General features: G+C 51.1%; 1 protein-coding gene across 9 annotated transcripts in view; it reads left to right on the top strand.

Annotated features, from left to right (window-relative positions):
- Window positions 1-7305: 7305 nt before the first annotated feature.
- IL11RA (interleukin 11 receptor subunit alpha) overlaps window positions 7306-18845 on the top strand; it is a 103804-nt gene continuing 92264 nt past the window's right edge. For 2 of the 9 annotated variants that reach the window (XM_087927600.1, XM_087927601.1), the window contains exon 1: window positions 7563-7912. In XM_087927600.1, the coding sequence (XP_087783726.1) occupies window positions 7798-7912 (115 nt within the window). In that variant the 5' untranslated portion in view covers window positions 7563-7797. Of the gene's footprint in view, window positions 7913-8284; window positions 8604-18845 lie in introns of those variants that run through there. The other 7 variants (XM_087927611.1, XM_087927609.1, XM_087927602.1 and 4 more) reach the window with 6 other exon arrangements.

The following is an 18845-nucleotide window of genomic DNA, read 5'->3' on the forward strand; positions in this document are numbered from 1 at the left end:
GAGGGAAAGGGAGAGAGGGAGAGAGGAAGAGAGAGAGAGAGAGATGGCCTTCCTCCCATTTATGGCATCACCCCATAAATCATCCTCTGATCCGGACATTCCACATGTCATCAAACATTGGAAATAGACTGGAAACAAACAGGCCCCCGGCTTGAAATAGCTCCTTGGGCGCCTGAAGCCGCTTCCCAAAACCTCCCTTTCCTGCTCCTGAGTCCAGTGGGGGTCACCTGTCACGGGAGGGAAACTCACTTGGCCTCCTCTTCTTTCTCTCCAGGAAGATCCAGAGTCCCAGAAAACTATTCTGTAGCACAGGAATGTAAGTCAAGGCAGAATTAACGGAATAGTAACAGAACTAGAGAGTGGGAAGGGCCCTTGGAGGTCTTCTAGTCCAGCCCCCTGCTCAGGCAGGAGACCCGCCTAGACCGTTTCAGACCAATGGCTGTCCAGTCTTTTCTTGAAAACCGCCAGGGAGGGATCGCCCACGACTTCTGGAGGGGCGTTGAGTTCCCTGTAGTCTAGAGATTGTGCTTAAAAACCTCACCGTGGCGGCTGGGATGCTGTGATGGAAATCCCAGCTGTGTTTAGGGCACATCCAGCGCCTGAGAAGAGCATTGGGGCTTGGACCACAGTTCCACAGCCACCGCCTTGATCTTCTTGACCAAGAAGTCTTCCGAAGGCATGTGGAGAGCAGCTGGATGGGAGGAGATGGAAGGAGGGTGAAGCCTCCATCCGCTCGGCTCTGTTGCTGACTCTCCTTTGAACTGCAGGCGTTCGACAGGCTGTGCTAATAAAAGTCAAGGAGCAGAATGGGAAAAAAAATATGGAACTGAAATAAATATAAAGAAAACCAGACCGAGACGACAAGCACAGCCGCCGGCTTCAGAATTGACAATGAAGACGTTGGAAGGATGGGACGGATTTTAACTCTCAAGAAAGACTCACCTTCAGGAACCCAGGAAGATGATTCTGCCTTTTTGGTAGAGCAGCCATGAAGGCCTTGGACAAGATATTCAAACGCTCTGGCTGAGTTTATACCTACAAAGATCAGAAGAAGCGAGCGAGGACTGATGCGTTTGTACTCGGTGTTGGAGAAGGCGCCTGAGAACACCAAGGACCACGAAGGAAAAAACCATGGACTGCATTGCAAGAGCCCTTAGACTTATATACCGCTTCACGGTGCTTTCCAGCCCTCTCTAAGCGGTTTACAGAGTCAGCCTCTGGGTCCTCATTTGACCCACCTCGGAAGGAGGGAAGGCTGAGTCAACCTAAGGAAGGAAGGAAGGAAGGAAGGAAGGAAGGAAGGAAGGAAGGAAGGAAGGAAGGAAGGAAGGAAGGAAGGAAGGAAGGAAGGAATAGCTATCGCCCTTAGACTTATATACCTCTTCACAGTGCTTTCCGGCCCTCTCTAAGCAGTTTACAGAGTCAGCCTCTGGTCCCCAACAATCTGGGGTCCTCATTTGACCCACCTCGGAAAAACAGAAGGCTGAGTCAACCTGGAGCCTGGTGAGATTCGATCTGCCAAATTGCAGGCAGCCGGCAGTCAGCAGAAGGAGCCTGCAGTTCTGCACTCTAACCACTGTGCCATTAGCTGCTGATTTGCTTCCGGGTGCAATTCAAGGTTGCTGGTTGTCCCCCGTAAAGCCCTCCGTGGCTTGGGACTGGGTTATCTGAGGTCTCTTGCCGGTCACATCTACCCGACCCATCAGAGCAAGGAAGGCTGTGGGTCCCATCCCCAAGGGAGATACACACCTGGTGGGACCCAGAAGAAGGGCCTCCTCCGTGGTGGCTCCCTCTCTCCGGAACCGCATTGCCCCAGAGATTAGACTGCCCCCCACTGACACTCTTTGAGAAGGCGCTGAAGACCTGGTTCTGCAACTGGGCCTGGGAACCCAGAGCAGGATGGAGCCCACTCAAAGGCTAGCATGAGTGCGAGTTATCGGCCGGATGGGAGGGCTTATTATATTATCATTTTTCTTTTAATCGTATTTTGTTTCTTTCACCTGGTGTCTTTTATCCCTTTGTAAGCTGCCTTGAGTTGCCATGTGCCAGTTGGCGGCCATATTCATTCTCTAAATCAGAGGTCTCCAAACTTGGGTGCTTTAAGACTTGTGGACTTCAACTCCCAGAATTCCACAACCAGCGGAGGAATTCTGGGAGTTGAAGTCCACAAGGCTTAAAGTGGCCAGGTTTGGAGACCTAAAGGCTCTAAATAAAAAGATGGATCATTGAACAAATCGTGTTGGCCAGCAGAGGCACCGTGGGCCGGTCCACGGATATTTCCAGGCCAGCCCCGTGGGCCACATCTAAGCAGCCTGTGGGTCAAATCCGGCCCACGAGCCTTCAACTTGACCCCCCCCCATTCGAATCTAGCCCCCTTCTGAAGCAAGAGACCTCCTACCATTCCAGACAACTGACTTCCCAGTCTCTTCTTGAAGATCTCCAGTAATGGAGCACCCAGAATTCCTGGAGGGAAGCCGTCCAGGGTGGGATTCAAACTTTTTAACAACCGGTTCTGTGGGCGTGGCTTAGTTGGTGGGCGTGGTTGGTGGTCATGTTATTGGCTGGGTGTGGCCAACTCAACATCCCTCACATCGAGGCACGCATCTCCTCGCCTGGCTTCTCATGACTGTGGGGATGCTGCAACAGTCGTAAGTGTGAAAAACGGTCGTAAGTCACTTTTTTCAGTGCCATTGTAACTTTGAATGGTCACTCCACACAAGCAAAGTACCAACAAAGGAGGGGGAAAAAACTCCAGAGAAGTTCCTGAGACAGGAAGTCTAATCCTGCCAAGAATGGAATAAGGCTTAACGGAGAGGCAGTTTCTGTAAGCAACACCAGAATGTTTCCTTCCTGCCTTCCTTACAGGATTAGGCCAGTAATTTCTTCTAACAACCAGTTCTCCGAACTGCTTAGAAGGTTAACCACCGGTTCTAGCGAATAGGTGCGAACTGATAGAAACCCACCCCTGAAGCCATCCCACTGATCAACAGAACAACAAAGTTGGAAGGGACCTTGGAGGTCATCTAGTCCAACCCCCTGCTTGAGCAGGAGCCCCTGTACCAAATGGGTATCCAGTCTCTTCTTTAAAAAAATAACCAATCTCTTTTTTAAAACCTCCAGTATTGGAGCAAGGGGTTGGACTAGAAGACCTTCAAGGCCCCACAACTTCTGGTGGCAAGCAGTTCCACTGGTGAATTGTCCTCACAGTCAGGAAATTCCTCCTTCATTCCAGGTTGTTTCTCTCCTTGATGAGCTTCCACCCGTTGCTTCTTGTCCGGCCTTCGGGGGGGGGCTTTGGAAAATAAGTTAACCCCCCCCTCCTCTTTCTCTGGGGCAGCCCCTCCGATATTGGGAGTAGGAGGGAAAGGCCATTCGCACCACTCCTGTCTTGCCTCCCAGCCTGAAAGTGACCCCCGTTTTCTCCCCCAAGAAACCTTCTCGGGTGTCTTTGCTCTCCTCCCAGCCCCCCCCTCCCCTCCTTCCTCCCCCCCCTTCTCTCTCTCCTTCTTCCACTGGTGGGGAGCATCTTCCTGCAGCTGCTCCGACTGACCATTTTACAAGAGGCAGCCGGGCTGGATATATGGCTCTGCCCAGGATCAATGCAGATAGAAAAACAGCAACGCATTTTATGCTCCGGTTTATGGGCCTTTAAATAGAAATTAAAGCACCAAGAGCGGCAATGCAGAAGTTTCGCTTTGCGGGAGTTGGGCGCAGCTGATCTGGGAGGCTGAAGGACATGGGGGGGGAGGGGGGGCTGTTGAAGACTAGGGGAAGGGAGGACATGTGGGGAGGGGTTGGTCCTCCCACAGTGGGGGAGACACAGGGAGGACCTGTGACCTTGGAATTAGATGCCAGACAAAGAATGAGGAGGAAAGGGTTTGGGGTTTTTTTTTGCGGGACAAAAAATGCAAATGGGATTTTGGAATTTTTGTCAGGAACACACGGAGAGGTTGCCTGGACAGGTCTCTGCCATCTTCGTGAAAGGGTTTTCAGAAGTGTTTTGTCCTGGCCTTCTTCTACCCAGGGCTGAGAACGAAGGGCCAACCTCAAATCCCCCAACTGAACTGGTGCCCGAGGCAGGATTAAATCCCTAGTAAGGCCACACCTAGAGTCCTGCATCCAGTTTTGGTCACCAGGCTATTAAAAAGATGTTGAGGCTCTAGAAAAAGTGCAGAGAAGAGCAACCAGGATAATTAGGGGACTGGAGGCTAAAACATACGATGAAAGGTTGCAGGAACTGGGCCTGGCTAGTCTAGGGAAGAGAAGGACCAGGGGAGACAGGAGAGCATCTTCCAGTATTTGAGGGGCTGCCCCAGAGAGGAGGAGGAAGGGGATCAAGCTATTATCCAAAGCACCTGAATGTCAGACAAGGAACAATGGATGGAAACTGAACAAGGAGAGATTTTTCAACCTGGAAATAAGGAGAAACTTTCGGACAGTGAGAACAATCAACCAAATGGAACAGAAGTTGCCTTCGGAAGTTGTGGGAATTTCATCCCTGGAGGCTTTCAAGAAGAGACTGGACTGCCATCTGTCAGAAATGGTGTAGGGCCTCCTCCTTGGGTCAGAGTGCGGGTTGGACTAGATGACCTACAAGGTCCCTTCCCACTCTGATGATCCGTTAATAATAGGAACCCCCTCCCCAAGCCTCCCTGCTGTGTGAACGGAATGATGGTCTCGGCCCTTCCGCTTTCTAGCCTTTCATCAGCTCCCCCTGCGCGTCTCACAAGCTCCCCTCCTCCCTCCGCAATGCGGGGTGTTGGGAAAGGGGTAGAAAAGGAGAGATAGATAGATAGATAGATAGATAGATAGATAGATAGATAGATAGATCTAGGTAGGTAGGTAGGTAGGTAGAAAGGTAGAAGGGCAGATAGATAGATAGATAGATAGATAGATAGATAGATAGATAGATAGATAGATAGATAGATAGATAGATAGATAGACAGACAGACAGACAGACAGATAGATAGCAGATAGGTAGGTAGGTAGATAGATAGATGGTAGATAGATAGATAGATAGATAGATAGATAGATAGATAGATAGATAGATAGATCTAGGTAGGTAGGTAGGTAGGTAGGTAGGTAGGTAGAAAAGTAGAAGGGCAGATAGATAGATAGATAGATAGATAGATAGATAGATAGATAGATAGATAGACAGACAGATAGATAGCAGGTAGGTAGGAAGATAGATAGATGGTAGATAGATAGATAGATAGATAGATAGATAGATAGATAGATAGATAGATAGATAGATAGATAATCTAGGTAGGTAGGTAGGTAGGTAGGTAGGTAGAAAGGTAGAAGGGCAGATAGATAGATAGATAGATAGATAGATAGATAGATAGATAGATAGATAGATAGATAGACAGACAGACAGATAGATAGCAGGTAGGTAGGTAGATAGATGGTAGATAGATAGATAGATAGATAGATAGATAGATAGATAGATAGATAGATAGATATAGGTAGATATTATTATTTCCCGTGAGGATCTCTAAAGGCTTCCTCTGCAAAGTCTGCACGTTGCAGCGGACATCAGGCACATGAACTTCAGACAGCAGACAAGATTTGGAGGAGAGGCCGAGTCTGAAAAGTCAGCAGGTTTGTTTCCTGCAAAGATAATTCACTTGCCCTGTTTGCCCAGGGTTTGGCACATGGGTGGCATTCAGCCGGTTCTGACCAGTTCTGGAGCAGCGGGAGTGGAAACTTGGAGTAGTTGGGAGAACCAGCATAAATCCCACCTCTGACCGGCCCTGCCAACCCCGTCTCTTCTACGCCTCCCATCGAGTCCCGGCTGATCGGCTGGGTCTCCTTTGGTTGCCCTGCAGAGGAGAACGGAGCTGGAAAGCAGGTTAGTGGACTGGGGAGGGAAGGGGGATTTTACAGTATATCCTCCCCCTGCCATGCCCACCAAAATCTTGAATCCCACCATTGGTTTTGCAGGGTTCAAGAGCCCTTCCCTTCCCTTCCCCGGGAGCTGCTTCCGGACTAAAAGGAAACGGATATCTGGGAGGATCCGGGTGGGCCTTCCCCGCTTTTAAACCAATCAAAAAACTTGGGAATGTCAATTCAGCTAGTCTTCAGTTGGCAGCCTTTCATTTAGTGACTGCTCCAAGTTACAACAGCACCGGGGGGGCGGGAAATGATTTTAGTCGCAGGTGAAGGAAAAAGGCTTGTGAAGAGCTGCCGGTGCCCGGATTGTCTGCCAGAAATGGTGTAGGGTCTCCCGCTTGGGCGGGGGGGTTGGACTAGATGACCTACAAGGTCCCTTCCAACTCTGATGATCTGATTGTGGACAAGGTGTCCTTTCACCCCTGAGATGGGTGTGTCTGGAGGATGCCCGCCTGGCAAGGGTTTCGCAAAGAAAGGTGGAGGCCTTCCCTTGCCAGCTTGTGTGGCACACAGCCAGTCCTGGGCACCAGGTGATGCCATGCGCACTTGGGGGGTTGTTGGCCTGGGGGTTGGGGCCTCCTTCAGTCCAAATCTTTAATGCGGAGTGGGGGGTGGCACAACGACCCAACCAGGAATGCCCAGTGCTGCGTTTAGGAATATTCTCTTCAGTCTCCAATCTTGGGCGCTTTAAGAGTTGTGGACTTCAACTCCCAGAATGCTCCAGCCAGCATACAACAACACTGGGAAAAAAGTGGCCATTTTTCACACTTATGACCACATGATCAAAATTTGGACATTGGGCAACCGTATTTATGACGATTGCAGAGTCACACAATCCCCTTTTGCAACCTTTGACATGCAAAGTCGATGGGGAAGCCGAGTTCACTTAACGACAGTGGGACTGGTTTAACGTTCATTTAGTGGCCGTTCGAAGTTGCAGTGGCCCTTATTTGCTGAATGAGCACAAATTTTCTGAACGAGTTTAACAAATCCGTGATCATCCAATGTCACCTTGTAGCGGAGATCAACAGCACGCTACATTTAATTTAATACATTAAATATATGAAATAAAATTTAATAAAAATGTAATAAAATGTAATAAAAATGTAATAAAATGTAATAAAAATGTAATAAAATTTAATAAATATAAAATAAAGGATTCACTTAACAACCGCACATCTTCCTAACAACAATATCAAGGAATATTGTAACCTGGAGCAAAACTCACTTAGCAACTGTCTCAGCGAGCAGCAAAAATTTGGGGCTCAATTGTGGGGGTGACTCACCTGTAGCCCCTACCTGAAAACAGCAGGGAAGCCACGTTGACCCAAAGAGTGGGACCGAGGCTTCCTGAAGGCCCCTGGGAGGCCGCCTGCCGGATGCAACTTCCCCATAATATTTCGCTGGCAATATGTACAAGGGAGACGGTGCCCAGGCCGAAAGGGGCGGCTCAGACCCTGGCAGGCCCTTGCAAACTGAGGATCTCTAAGAGAGGCAGAGTTTGAGCAGGACCAGCGATTCCATCTCATCTGGGATTATAAAAACCATGCATAGACCACGGTTTATACATCTTGGCCGAGGGATCTCGACGGAAGATGAAAGAAAGACTAAAGGAAATTGAACGGTGCGTTAAACGTGGCTGGCAGGCATTCGGCAAGCCAAGCGTCGTTTTTCCGGAGCAGCCTCTCCCTGTGCCTGAAGAGAAAAGTTTTCCATCCGTGTGTGCTACCTGCTCTAACGTATGTTGGCGAAACAGAGACGCTAACCTTTCACAATCGACACAAAAGTGGCACAAAGAGCTACGGAAAGATACACGCTGGGCATCGCAAGAGAAGATAGGAAAACCCGCAGGTGGGTTATTAGAGAACAAATGAAAAGTATCCTCAAGAGAGTCAAAGACTTGAAATGGAAACGGTCCGGTCACCTAGCAAGGAGAGCTGGTGGCCAAACGGAACCCACTGGATCAAAAGCATCCATGAAAGAGACCTAATAGGCAGGGTGGATGGAAGACATCAGCCAGGTAGGGTGGACCCAGCTGGCCAAAGGACGCTCAGGACTGTGCGGGTTGGAAACAGGTGGACGAGGCCTTCATCCTGCGGGTGGGGGGACAAGGGGCTAAAATGATGGGGAGGAGGAAGAGGAGGAGGAGACCATGAATGTTCTCCTGGCCTCTTTTGGCTGTGGAAGGAGGCAGGGGAATTGTGGAGGGTGCCGGGGTCCAGAAGCCGGCAAAAACGTACATTTTCTTCTTTAAAGCTCAGTTCGGGCGGCTTTCCAGTCTCTGCGCCCGGGGAGCCTCAGGACAGCCCGGCGGAGATTGAGACGCTTGTTTTATTGCATTTATCCACCGCTGGCCCAGTGCCGGGCGGGGGTCTCGGTGGTCTCGGCCCTGGGGGCCGATAAGGGGTGCAGAGGGGCCGGGGGCGGCGGCGCTGCTCCGGGACAGCGGAGGGAGGTCGGGGGTCGGGGACTCAGGCTGCCCCCCTCCTTCCGAGAGACCCCCCAGAGAAGTGGGGCCAGGAGGGAGGGGGCGCTTCTCCTCCGGCGGGCTCCGCTTCGGGGGTCCCGGCGGGGCAGAGGAGCCTTTGCCCCCGGGCGGAGCCGGATCGGCCGGGCGGGGCCGCAAAGCAGCGCCGGGCAGCCGCCTCCCCGTCCCCACCACCAAGCGCCGCCTCGGCTCTCTCCGCTCGCCCGCTTCGCCCGGCCCGGAGGTAAGGCGCCAACTTTCGGCCCGCCTGGCCCGGAGCAGCGCAGCCGGGCGGGGGCGGTCCGGCCGGGCTGGTGGGGGCGGGGGGCTGCCGGTTCGGAGACCCGAGTGGGCCGAGGAACCGGAGGAGCCTCGGGAAGCGGTGGCGGCGGGGCTGGAGCGGCCGGCTGGGGCCTCGCTTCTCCCTCCCCGAGCCGGGCAAGGGCGTTGCGGGACTGGGGCGCGGGGATCTCCCGGCCGGGGCTCCGCTCGCCTGCGCCCGGCGCCCGGCAGCCCCGCCCTGCCCCGCTTTGCGCCGGAGGGTCGGCCGGGCTCTCCGGGACGGGACGGGGGGGGGGGGCTGGGGGGCGGGTGATTTTGGGGAGGGGGAGCGTGACTCAAGGCCCAGGGCAGCCGCTGCTCGGAGAACCGGGGGAGAGGCAGAAGGGGGTCTGCGGGGAGACCCCTCGGGGCCCCGCAAGGCTCGTAGGCAGGTCTGGGGAGGGGGGGCTGAAGGTGGGCGGGGGTCGTTTGGCAGGGGAGGGGGAGATTCAGGGCGGGAGGCGGCAGCCGGTCTTGGCGAGCGGCCGAAAGGGCGATTGTGGGTTGCGGGCTCGGTTTCTCAAGGAGCGGCTCTTCCGGCTGTGCCAGCTGCCGTCCTGGCTCTGGGGTGGACGGGGCCAGGTTGCCAACTCCGGGGTGGCAGGGAAGAAGTTCTCGCTCTGCAGCCCCCTGGGCGGGTAGGTTGTCCTGCTTGAGGCGGGGAGGAGGAGGGCTGGACTAGAGGACCTCCAAGGTCTTCATTCTAAACTCCACTCTGGTCTTTTGGGGTGGTCTGGATGGGCTTATGGGGTCCATTGGCTTTCTGTAGGACACCCACACTCTATACCCAGCCATTTGTCCAGAATGGAACCGGGTCTCCTGTTTGAGCAAGGGGGCTGGACTAGAAGACCTCCAAGGTGCCCTCCAACTCGGTTATTCGGTAATATCTCGTGGAATTGTTGGCTTGCGGGGACAAATTGCTTACCTGCAAAAGGAAGTTTCAAACTCCCAAGGACTAAATCTGAGCATGAGGCAGAGAAATCCTCACGGATGTTTGCTGCCCACCCCGCCAGATCTGGTAGGCCGGCCAAACTCCACACCCAGCTGATTACAGGGAGTCCTCAGGTTACGACTGGACTTCGTCTCCAAATGTCCATTGCTAAACCAGACAATCGTTAAGTAAATTTTACTCAATTTTTGCAATGTTTCTTGCCACTGTTAAATAAATCACTGCAGTTGTTTCCGTTAGTAACATGGTTGTTTAGTGAATTTGGCTTCCCCGTGGATTTTACCTGTCAAAAGGTTGCAAGGGGAGATCACGTGACCCCCCCCCCCCGGATCATGTTGCAGCGGTCGTAAGTTTGAAAATTAGCCATAAGTCACTTTTTCAGTGCTTTCTTAACTTCGAAATGGACCACCGGAACAGGTGTTGCCTTTGGAAGTTGTGGGAGCTTCATCCCTGGAGGCTTTCAAGAAGAGACTGGACTTCCATCGGTCAGAAATGGTGGAAGGGCTCCAACTTGGGCATGGGGGGTTGGGCTAGATGACCTACAAGGTCCCTTCCAAGTCTGATATTCTGAAAGGTCGCTGAACAAATAGTTGTGAGCCAAGGGCTACCTGGCAACACCTGGGAAATCCGCCTGTTGAAACAGCCGCCCTGAGACCAGATAAAGTCCCGTTGTCACGGCCGGCCTTCTGCAAAATAAGGAAAATTTGGCTTTTTTTCCCAAGCTGGGGCTTGAGTGAGTTGAATTCATGGGTGGAGTGAATTAGGGTGGGGTGAAGTTTATCCTCTCTTGCCTCTCTTTTTTTTTTTACTGGGTACATTTTTATGTGCTTGTTTTGAAGCATGTGTGGTAGTGATTTTTTTAGCGGGCGAGTGCTGGGCGGCAGACACTCCACAAAGGATTCACAGGTCAAAACTCACAGATGAAGGAAAGGCTTTTGAAGTCTTGGCCAGCGAAGAGCTGCTGGTGCCCGGATTGGGGACAAGGTGTCCTTTCACCCCTGAGATGGGTGTGTCTGGAGGATGCCCGCCTGGCAGGGATTTCGCAAAGAAAGGGGGAGGCCTTCCCTTGCCAGCTTGTGTGGCACACAGCCAGTCCTGGGCACCAGGTGATGCCATGCGCACACGGCCGGTGGACCGTTGGCCTGGGGGTTGAGGCCTCCTTCCGCCCCGTGGAGTCTTTAATGCAGAGGGTGCATGTGGCACAATGACCCAACCAGGAATGCCCAGTTCTGCATTCAAGAATGTTCTCTTGGGCAGGGGTCTCCAACCATGGGCACTTGAAGAGTTGTGGACTTCAACTCCCAGAATGCTCCAGCCAGTCTCAAAGTGGAGGGACTTATGACCATTTCCCGCACTCATGACCTTTGCAGCTTCCCCATGGTCGCGTGATTTACCTTCGGATGCTTGGCAACTCACATTTAAGACGGTCGCGGTGGTCCCAGGGTCACACGAGCCTCCTTTTGTGACCTTTTGAACAAAATCTACCGGGAAGCCAGATTCACTCAACAATGGTGTGACTCACTTAACGGTGTGACTAACTCGTCACCTGCAGTGATTCGCTTAACAAGACAAGAAGGGCGATAACATGGGGAAAATCCCACAACTGTCTCACTTCACAATGGACTTTTGGGCTTCAACTGGGGTCGTAAGCCGAGGATAGCCTGGGTCGTGTTGCAAGAGGCAGGGGTGGGTCTTAAAAGGATGCAAACCAGGCGATTTCTAGGTCTCTCGTTCTGCGTCACAGGAACCCTAAACCAGTGGTGGAATTCATCCAATTCGCACCAGTTCACACGAACCGGTTGTTCACTTTCTGAGCAGTTTGGCGAACTGGCTGTTGGAAGAAATCTTTAGGACAGAGAACTGGTCGTTACATTATTTGAATCCCACCACTGCTCTAAACTCTGGGACGAGTATAAACGCACGTCTAGAATAGGATAGGATAGGATACGATAGGATAGGATAGGATAGGATAGGACAAGACAGTACAGTACAGGACAGGACAGAACAGAACAGAACAGAACAGAACAGAACAGAACAGAACAGAATAGAATTCTTTATTGGCCAAGTGTAATTGGACACACAAGGAATTTGTCTTGGTGCAAATGCTCTCAGTGCACATAAAAAGAAAAGATACCTTCGTCAAGAGTCCAGAATCATCAGGTGCAACACTTAATAATAGTCATAGGGTACAAGAAGCAATCAAATCATACTAGGAAGCAGTCCATATAAATTGTAAGGATACAAGCGACAAAGTTGCAGTCATACAGTCACAAGTGGGAGGGGATGGGTGATAAGGAGTGATGAGAAGATTAATAGTAGTGCAGACTTTGTAAATGGTTGGACAGTGTTGAGGGAATTATTTGTTTAGCAGTGATGGCTTTGGGGAAAAACTGCCCTTGTGCTTAGTTGTTCCGGTGTGTAGGGCTCTATAGCATCATTTTGAGGGCAGGAGTTGAAACAGTTTATGTCCAGGATGTGAGGGGTCTGTAGATATTTTCACAGCCCCCTTTTTGACTCCTGCAGGATGCAGGTCCTCCGTGGAAGGCAGGTGGGTAATAATTGTTTTTTCTGCAGTCCTAATTCCTCTCTGGAGTCCGTGTCTGTCCCGTTGGGTTGCAGGACCAAACCAGACAGTGATAAGAGGTGCAAAGGACAGACTCAATGATTCAAACGGCACAGGTGTGTTTTTCGTTCCTGCTGCAAAGTCTGGCAAATATCTAGGAAGCATTCAGAGCAGGTAGGGAGAATGTAACGAAGGGGTTGCTACAGGTAGTCCTCGACGTACGACCACAATTGAGCCTGACATGTATGTTGTTTAGTGAGAAATCTGTCAAATGACTCTTTCCCCCATTGTACAACTTTTCTTGCCACCGTTGTTAAGTCAACCACTGCCGCTGTTAAGTTAGCCACATGGTCATTAAGTGAATCTGTTTCCCCCACAATAGACTTGGCTTGACGGAAGGTCGCAAAGGGGCATCACGTGACCCCAGGGACGTCGCAACCATCATAATTACAAGTCAGTGGCCGAACGTCTGAATTTTGATCGCGTGACGGTGCGGAAACTACAATGGTTTTAAGAGTGAAAAATGTCTGTAAATCACTTTTTTTTCCAGTGAGGTTGTAAGTTTGAATGGTCACTAAACCAACCGTTGTAAGTCAAGGACTCCCTGTATGTGCTGGGCAGCCTTGGTACTGGGAGGCAGCTTATTATGCCCAGGAGAAGGGGGGGCGAAGAGGAGGTGGTAGCCTTCATCCTGCTCTCCTGGGGAGCTTTCTAAGAATTGGGGGGGTTGTAAGTTTGAATGGTCACTAAACCAACCGTTGTAAGTCAAGGACTCCCTGTATGTGCTGGGCAGCCTCGGTACTGGGAGGCAGATTACATGCCCAGGAGAAGGGGGGGCGAAGAGGAGGTGGTAGCCTTCATCCTGCTCTCCTGGGGAGCTTTCTAAGAATTTTTTTTGGGGGGTGGGTGGCTCAGAGACACCAAGGTAGTGACCCCAACCCTGTGATGGGAGCCCCCCACTCCCTGATTTTCAGGTGCATCATAACATGGAGGGCTCCCATATCTTGGCTCTTTGTGACTTCAGCCTGCAGCCCCCTCCTGGCCAAGGAAGCCAGATTTGAGGTGGGGAGGGGGCTGTACTTAAGTGGATGGGAAGGGGGCAAGGGGAGAAAGACCTGGTTTTTCCAGTTGTCTTAGGGCTCCAAAGGAGGGTCTTTAGGTTGGGGGCATGGCTGATAAATTAATACCGCTCAGGGGTCTCCAACCTTGGCCACTTTAAGACTTGGGGGACTCCAACTCCCAGAATTCCTCAGCCAGCAAAGGCTTGTGGACTTCTGACTATGGAATTCTGGGAGTCGAAGCCCACAAGTCTTCGCTTGGCTGAGGAATTCTGGGAGTTGGAGTCCCCCAAGTCTTTAAAGTGGCCAAGGTTGGAGGGTGGTGAGGCCCGCTTTAAGCTAGTACATTTTGCATTTGTATTTGTTTGCACTATTTTATCAATAGAGTTTTATTTTTAAAAATAAAAATAAAAAATTGTACGCCGCCCAGGCTTGCCCCTCGGCGAGATGGACGGCCAATAAATTTGATGAATAAAATAAATAACCGTTGCTGCTTTCTAGAAACGAAGTGGACTCCCTGCTTCTTTGGGGGACCCAACCGGAGAGAAACGGAAGGAGTCTCGCGCATGCGGCGGTTTCCTGAATATTCAGGAAGTCTTCAATCATCCCAGGGACCTGCCAGGCGGGCTTCTGTGCTGTCACACCTTGTGCTGACACACACACACACACACACACACACACACACACGCTGCCGTTTCTCTCGCCCCACACCGGCCTTCAGTCCAGCCCTTCTTGGGATGCCGTTCAGCCCATGGGCGGGTTTTCCCCAAAGAAGGCAGGGATTTTGGGCCTCTTGCTGGAGTTTGGCCAGCGAATTCCAGCTGGTTTAAAGTTTGCGCAGTGTGGAGACTTGAGCATTGAGCGCTTCCTGCAATCTGCCCTTGCGGACGTGGCCCTGCAGGGATGATGGGAGTTGTAGTCAGTCAATTATACCTTGAGGCCGTTGGGTCCTTCCCTGGGGCCCTTCGATTGCTATGCACATATTATGACGATTATTATTATTATTATTATTATTATTATTATTATTATTATTATTCCGCTGCTTTGCACGTTCCCTGAGAGCTTCTGCACCCGAGACAAGTGAACTAAGACTGTCTTACTATTTATTCTTCTTCTCGTCCTTCCTATTTATTGCCTATCTCCTTTCCAGCTATGACTATAACTGCGTTGCTTGTATCTTCACAGTTTATATTGTTTTATTTGTTCTCTGGTATGATTTGACTGCTTATTAGTAACCTAGGACTATCACTAAGTGTTGTATCTTACTATTCTTGACGAATGTATTTTATTTTTTCTTCATGTACACCGAGAGCATTTGCACCAGAGACAAATTCCTTGTGTGTCCGATCACCCTCGGCCGATAAAGAAGATTCTCTTCTGTAAAGAATTCTATTCTGTGCTGTGTCTTTTCCCAATTGGCCAAATAAAGCATTCGATTCAGGTCTCCCGCTTGAACTGGCGGGTTGGACTAGAAGACCTCCGAGGCCCCTTCCAACTCTTGTTATCCTGTTAAGTCAATGCAGAGTCTGGGGTCTTTTATCCTGCAGGAGTAAATTTGGCAGCCAGTCTCACTCTCCTCTTTGGGGGTGCAGACAGACATGGATTTGGTGGGCACTTACGAGGGCGAGGCGGGGGGCTGCAGGGCAGAAGGGGAGGGGTCTGTCCGGTGGGATTTGGGGTGACTGGCAGAAGCGACTCAAAGTGTGACTTGAAGAATGGGGCAGGTGGGGGGCATCCAAGGGTGGAGAGAGGTGGGGTCTCTTGGGCAGCCTCTTTTCTTGGAAGGGGGCTGCCTGGGGGTTGGGGGACTTTCCCAATCAGTCTGGGGGAGGGGCTGCAGGGGTTGCATGAACAGCCCCCCCGCAAAGGCCAGCTGAAGGGGGAGGGCGTGTTTGGAGCTCCTTCCTCGGAGCATGAATGAATCAAGGCACGAGTGAACCAGCCAGAGAGGGTGACTCAGCCTGCAACGGCACTGCCCCTTCCCTCCCTCCCTCCCCCCCCGGGCCTCCCCCTCCCCCACTGCGGAACCTGAGTCCTCTGTGGGGGCCCACGGCCTTATGGGAAGCCTCCCCCCCCCCCCCAATCCTGTGATTTACGGCCCATCTGCCGCCTGGCTGTCCTTTGTAGGAGCGTGTCCTTCAAGCCAGGGACGAGGCCGGCTGAAGACGCCTTCCCTGGGGTGGGGGGGGGATGGCTGCAGTGGGGGGGGACCCCCCTGGGAAGCGGGTGGGGGGGGTGAGGGCTGTGGGTGCCGGCAGTTGGGGAGACGGGATAGGTCGAGGAAGGTGCCCTCGGCCTCCTTTCCCTGGCGCAGCTGCAAAGGTCACGGCAAACCCTCGCTGAATGGAGAAGGACCGAGCGGAAAGGGACCTCGGAGGTCTTCTAGTCCAACCTCCCGCTCGAGCAGGAGACCGTCTACCATTCCACACAAAAGTGGCTGTCCGGGCTCTTCTTAAACCCCCCATCCCCCCCCAGGGGTGAAGCCCCCACGATTCCTGAAGGCAGAATAAAAGAGGAAGGAAACAGGGAGGGAGAGGAAGGGGCAACAAACTCATCGAGGGGAGAAGCAACCTGGGACGAAGGAGAAACTTTCGTAACAAAGAGTGAGGACGATTCACCCGTGGAACTGCTGGCCACCAGAAGTTGCGGGTGCTCCATCACTGGAGGCTTTTAAGAAGAGACTGGACAGCCCATTTGTCTGAAAGGATATCTACGGTTTTCCTGCTTGAGCGGGGGGTCGGACTAGAAGACCTCCGAGGTCCCTTCCCACTCTGTTGTTCTATTCTAACCTTGGAGGTCCTCTAGTCCAACCCCCTGGACCAAAGAGGACACCCTATACACCGTGTCATACAAGTGGCTGTCCAGCCTTTTATTGAAAAACTCCAGTATTGGAGCGGCTGCAGTTTCTGGATGCAGGTTATTCCCCTGATCAACAGAATAACAGAACTGGAAGGGACCTCAGAGATCTTCTAGTCCAACCCTCTGCTCCAGCAGGAGACCCTTCAGACAAGTGGCTCTCTGGTCCCCTCTGTCCCCCCCCTCGCCCCCCCCTCTGCATGGCTCCGAAAGAGGCAGCAGCCAAACCAGGTTGTGTCAAGGAGGCTTCGAGAGCGTCCCAAGGCAGCCATTTAAGGCCAATCCCAGAGGGCCCATTGAATGGACTTCCTCACGGGGAGGCCGTAAAAATACGAAGTCGGTCCTTGACTTATAACCTTTCATTTCATAAGTATTTGTAGTTAACAACAGCACTGGAAAAAAAAAGTTGACTTAGGACCTTTCTTCATACTTACGACAGCTGCAGCCTCCCCGTGGTCACATGATCCAAATTCAGAAGCTTGGCAACCGACTCATACTTATGACGGTTGCAGTGATCCCCTTTTGCAACCTTCTGACAAGCAAAGTCAATGGGGAAGCCGGATTCGCTTAACGACCGGGTTACTGACTTCAGTGTCAGTGATCCACTGAACAACTGCAGTGAGAAAGGCTGTAAATTAGGGTAAAACTCGCTTAACAGCTGTCTTGCTTAGTGACAGAAATGTTGGCTCAGTTGTTGTCATAAGTCAAGGACTACCTGTTTTTGTGCTAATAAGTCAAAAGATATGGCCTTTGTAGGTCACTTCTTCTGAAATGCTGCCTTTCTTCCTATCTTTGCAATGGTTATATTGATTTATCTACCCAACCTCTAGGCCTCCCGACTCCCAACACCTAGCAGCATCTTTGATGAATGAAAACACGAATCTGGTAGATCTCCCCAAACCTCTTATAGATCGTCTGTCCCACAAAACATCTTGCATTTCTGGAGGGGGGGTGGGAAAAGACGATTTCTTGTACGCAAACAATATGAGAAATACTTTGTTTTCCAAATGGACAGTCCTGTGCAAGCCTTCCCCTCTGATGCGTTGGGGAAGCCTGCAGAACTCCTAAAAATGGTCCGATTTTTCTGCACGCCCTGCCTTCTGCAGGCTGGGACCATGTCTGCCTGAAACAAGATGTTCTCGGATATTTAAAAACTGCTGAGCTGTCTGTGACATTTCACACAAGAGTGTGCAACGGGCGTTTATGGCCTCTCGGCTGCACCTTCTGTTTACCCAGATTGCAATCTTCCTTCAAGGCTAAGGCTGCCCCCACCCGGCCCCTCCTGCGGTTGAATGGGGTCTGGAGGGGAGACCCAGAGAAGTGGGGGGGGGGTGCACTGCAGATTCTTTTGTGCCAAAGAGGGGCTTCTCCTTCAGGGATTTGCTGGGACCAGATCCTCTGTCTCCCAAGGTGTTGATTAATGGGTGTAGAGGAAGCAGTGAGGAGGGGTGGATTTTGTACTTTAAAATTCAGGGGACGTTAGCTAACATTTCAGAAGTCAGAAAGTACATTAAGGAGCTATCTCTGTTGGAAAAATAGAGTGACATTTTTCATTTTGCAAATTGCAAATCATTTACATTCCAATTTGCATTTTGCAAGTCAACTGCTCAGGTACAGAATTGGCTTAGTTGTACTTAGTTTTGCTCTTAAGAAAAAAAGACCTTGTAATTTCTCAGCTCTTTGAAATAGGTTGCATTAAAAAAAAAAAAAAGGAACTATTGTTGTAGGATGTACTAATTACAGGTAGTCCTTGACTAACAAACCTATTTTTTAAGGAGTCTCTGTAGAGCAGGGCTTAGAGTGCAGTACTGCAAGCTACTTCTGCTACCTGCCAGCTGCCTGCAATTTGGCAGTTCAAATCCCAGCAGGCTCCAGGTTGACTCAGCCTTTCATCCTTCCGAGGTGGGTCAAAGGAGGCCCCAGATTGTTGGGGGCAAAGAGGCTGACTCTGTACAGCGCTTAGAGAGGGCTGCAAAGCGCCGTGAAGCGGTATACAAGTCTAAGGGCTATTGCTATACTGAGGCAAAAATTTATGCTGCTAAGCAAGAGAGTTGTGAAGTGATTATTGTCTCCTTTTGCAACCTTTCTTGCCACCGTCCGTAAGTGAATCACTCCAGTTGTTAAGTTAATAACGTGGCTTTTAAGCGAATCTGCTTTCCCTGTTGACTTGGCTTGTCAGAAGGTGGCAAAGGGGGATCACGTGACCCTGCAACCGTCATAAGTACATGCCAGTTGCCAAGCGTTTTGATCACGTGACCCTGGAGATGCTGCAACAGTCATCAGTGTGAAAAATGGTCATGCAAGTCACCTTTTTCAGTGCCGTTATAGCTCTTGAACGGTCACTGAAAGAACCGTTGTAATTTGAGGACTACCCATCACGGAATCTTGATATTCTGACGTTTCCAATGATTTAGAGGCTGAAGAGAACCCCTCTCCCCACTTTCTGAACCGAGCAGATGTTTCCCTAGCAGCTGTTCCTCCCCTTCTCAAGCTCATCTACTCGCTCCATCCCAAAACAGGAGTTAGTTTATTGCCATTGCACCTTGTACAGCGACATTAAATGCCCATCTTCAGCGTACATTACATCCTGATATGGCACGAATATTGCACCACGCAGCAGAATTCAAAAGAGCTCCTGCCCTGGGATAGAAGCTGTTTTTTTCAGCCTATTTGTCCCTGTTTCTATTATTTTGCACCGTCTGCCAGATGGTAATAGTTCAAAAAAAAGGGGGTTCCCAG

This window comes from Pseudonaja textilis, chromosome 2 (assembly GCF_049901715.1).
Source record: "Pseudonaja textilis isolate UNSWEBS1 chromosome 2, rPseTex1.2, whole genome shotgun sequence".
Lineage (NCBI taxonomy): Eukaryota > Metazoa > Chordata > Lepidosauria > Squamata > Elapidae > Pseudonaja > Pseudonaja textilis.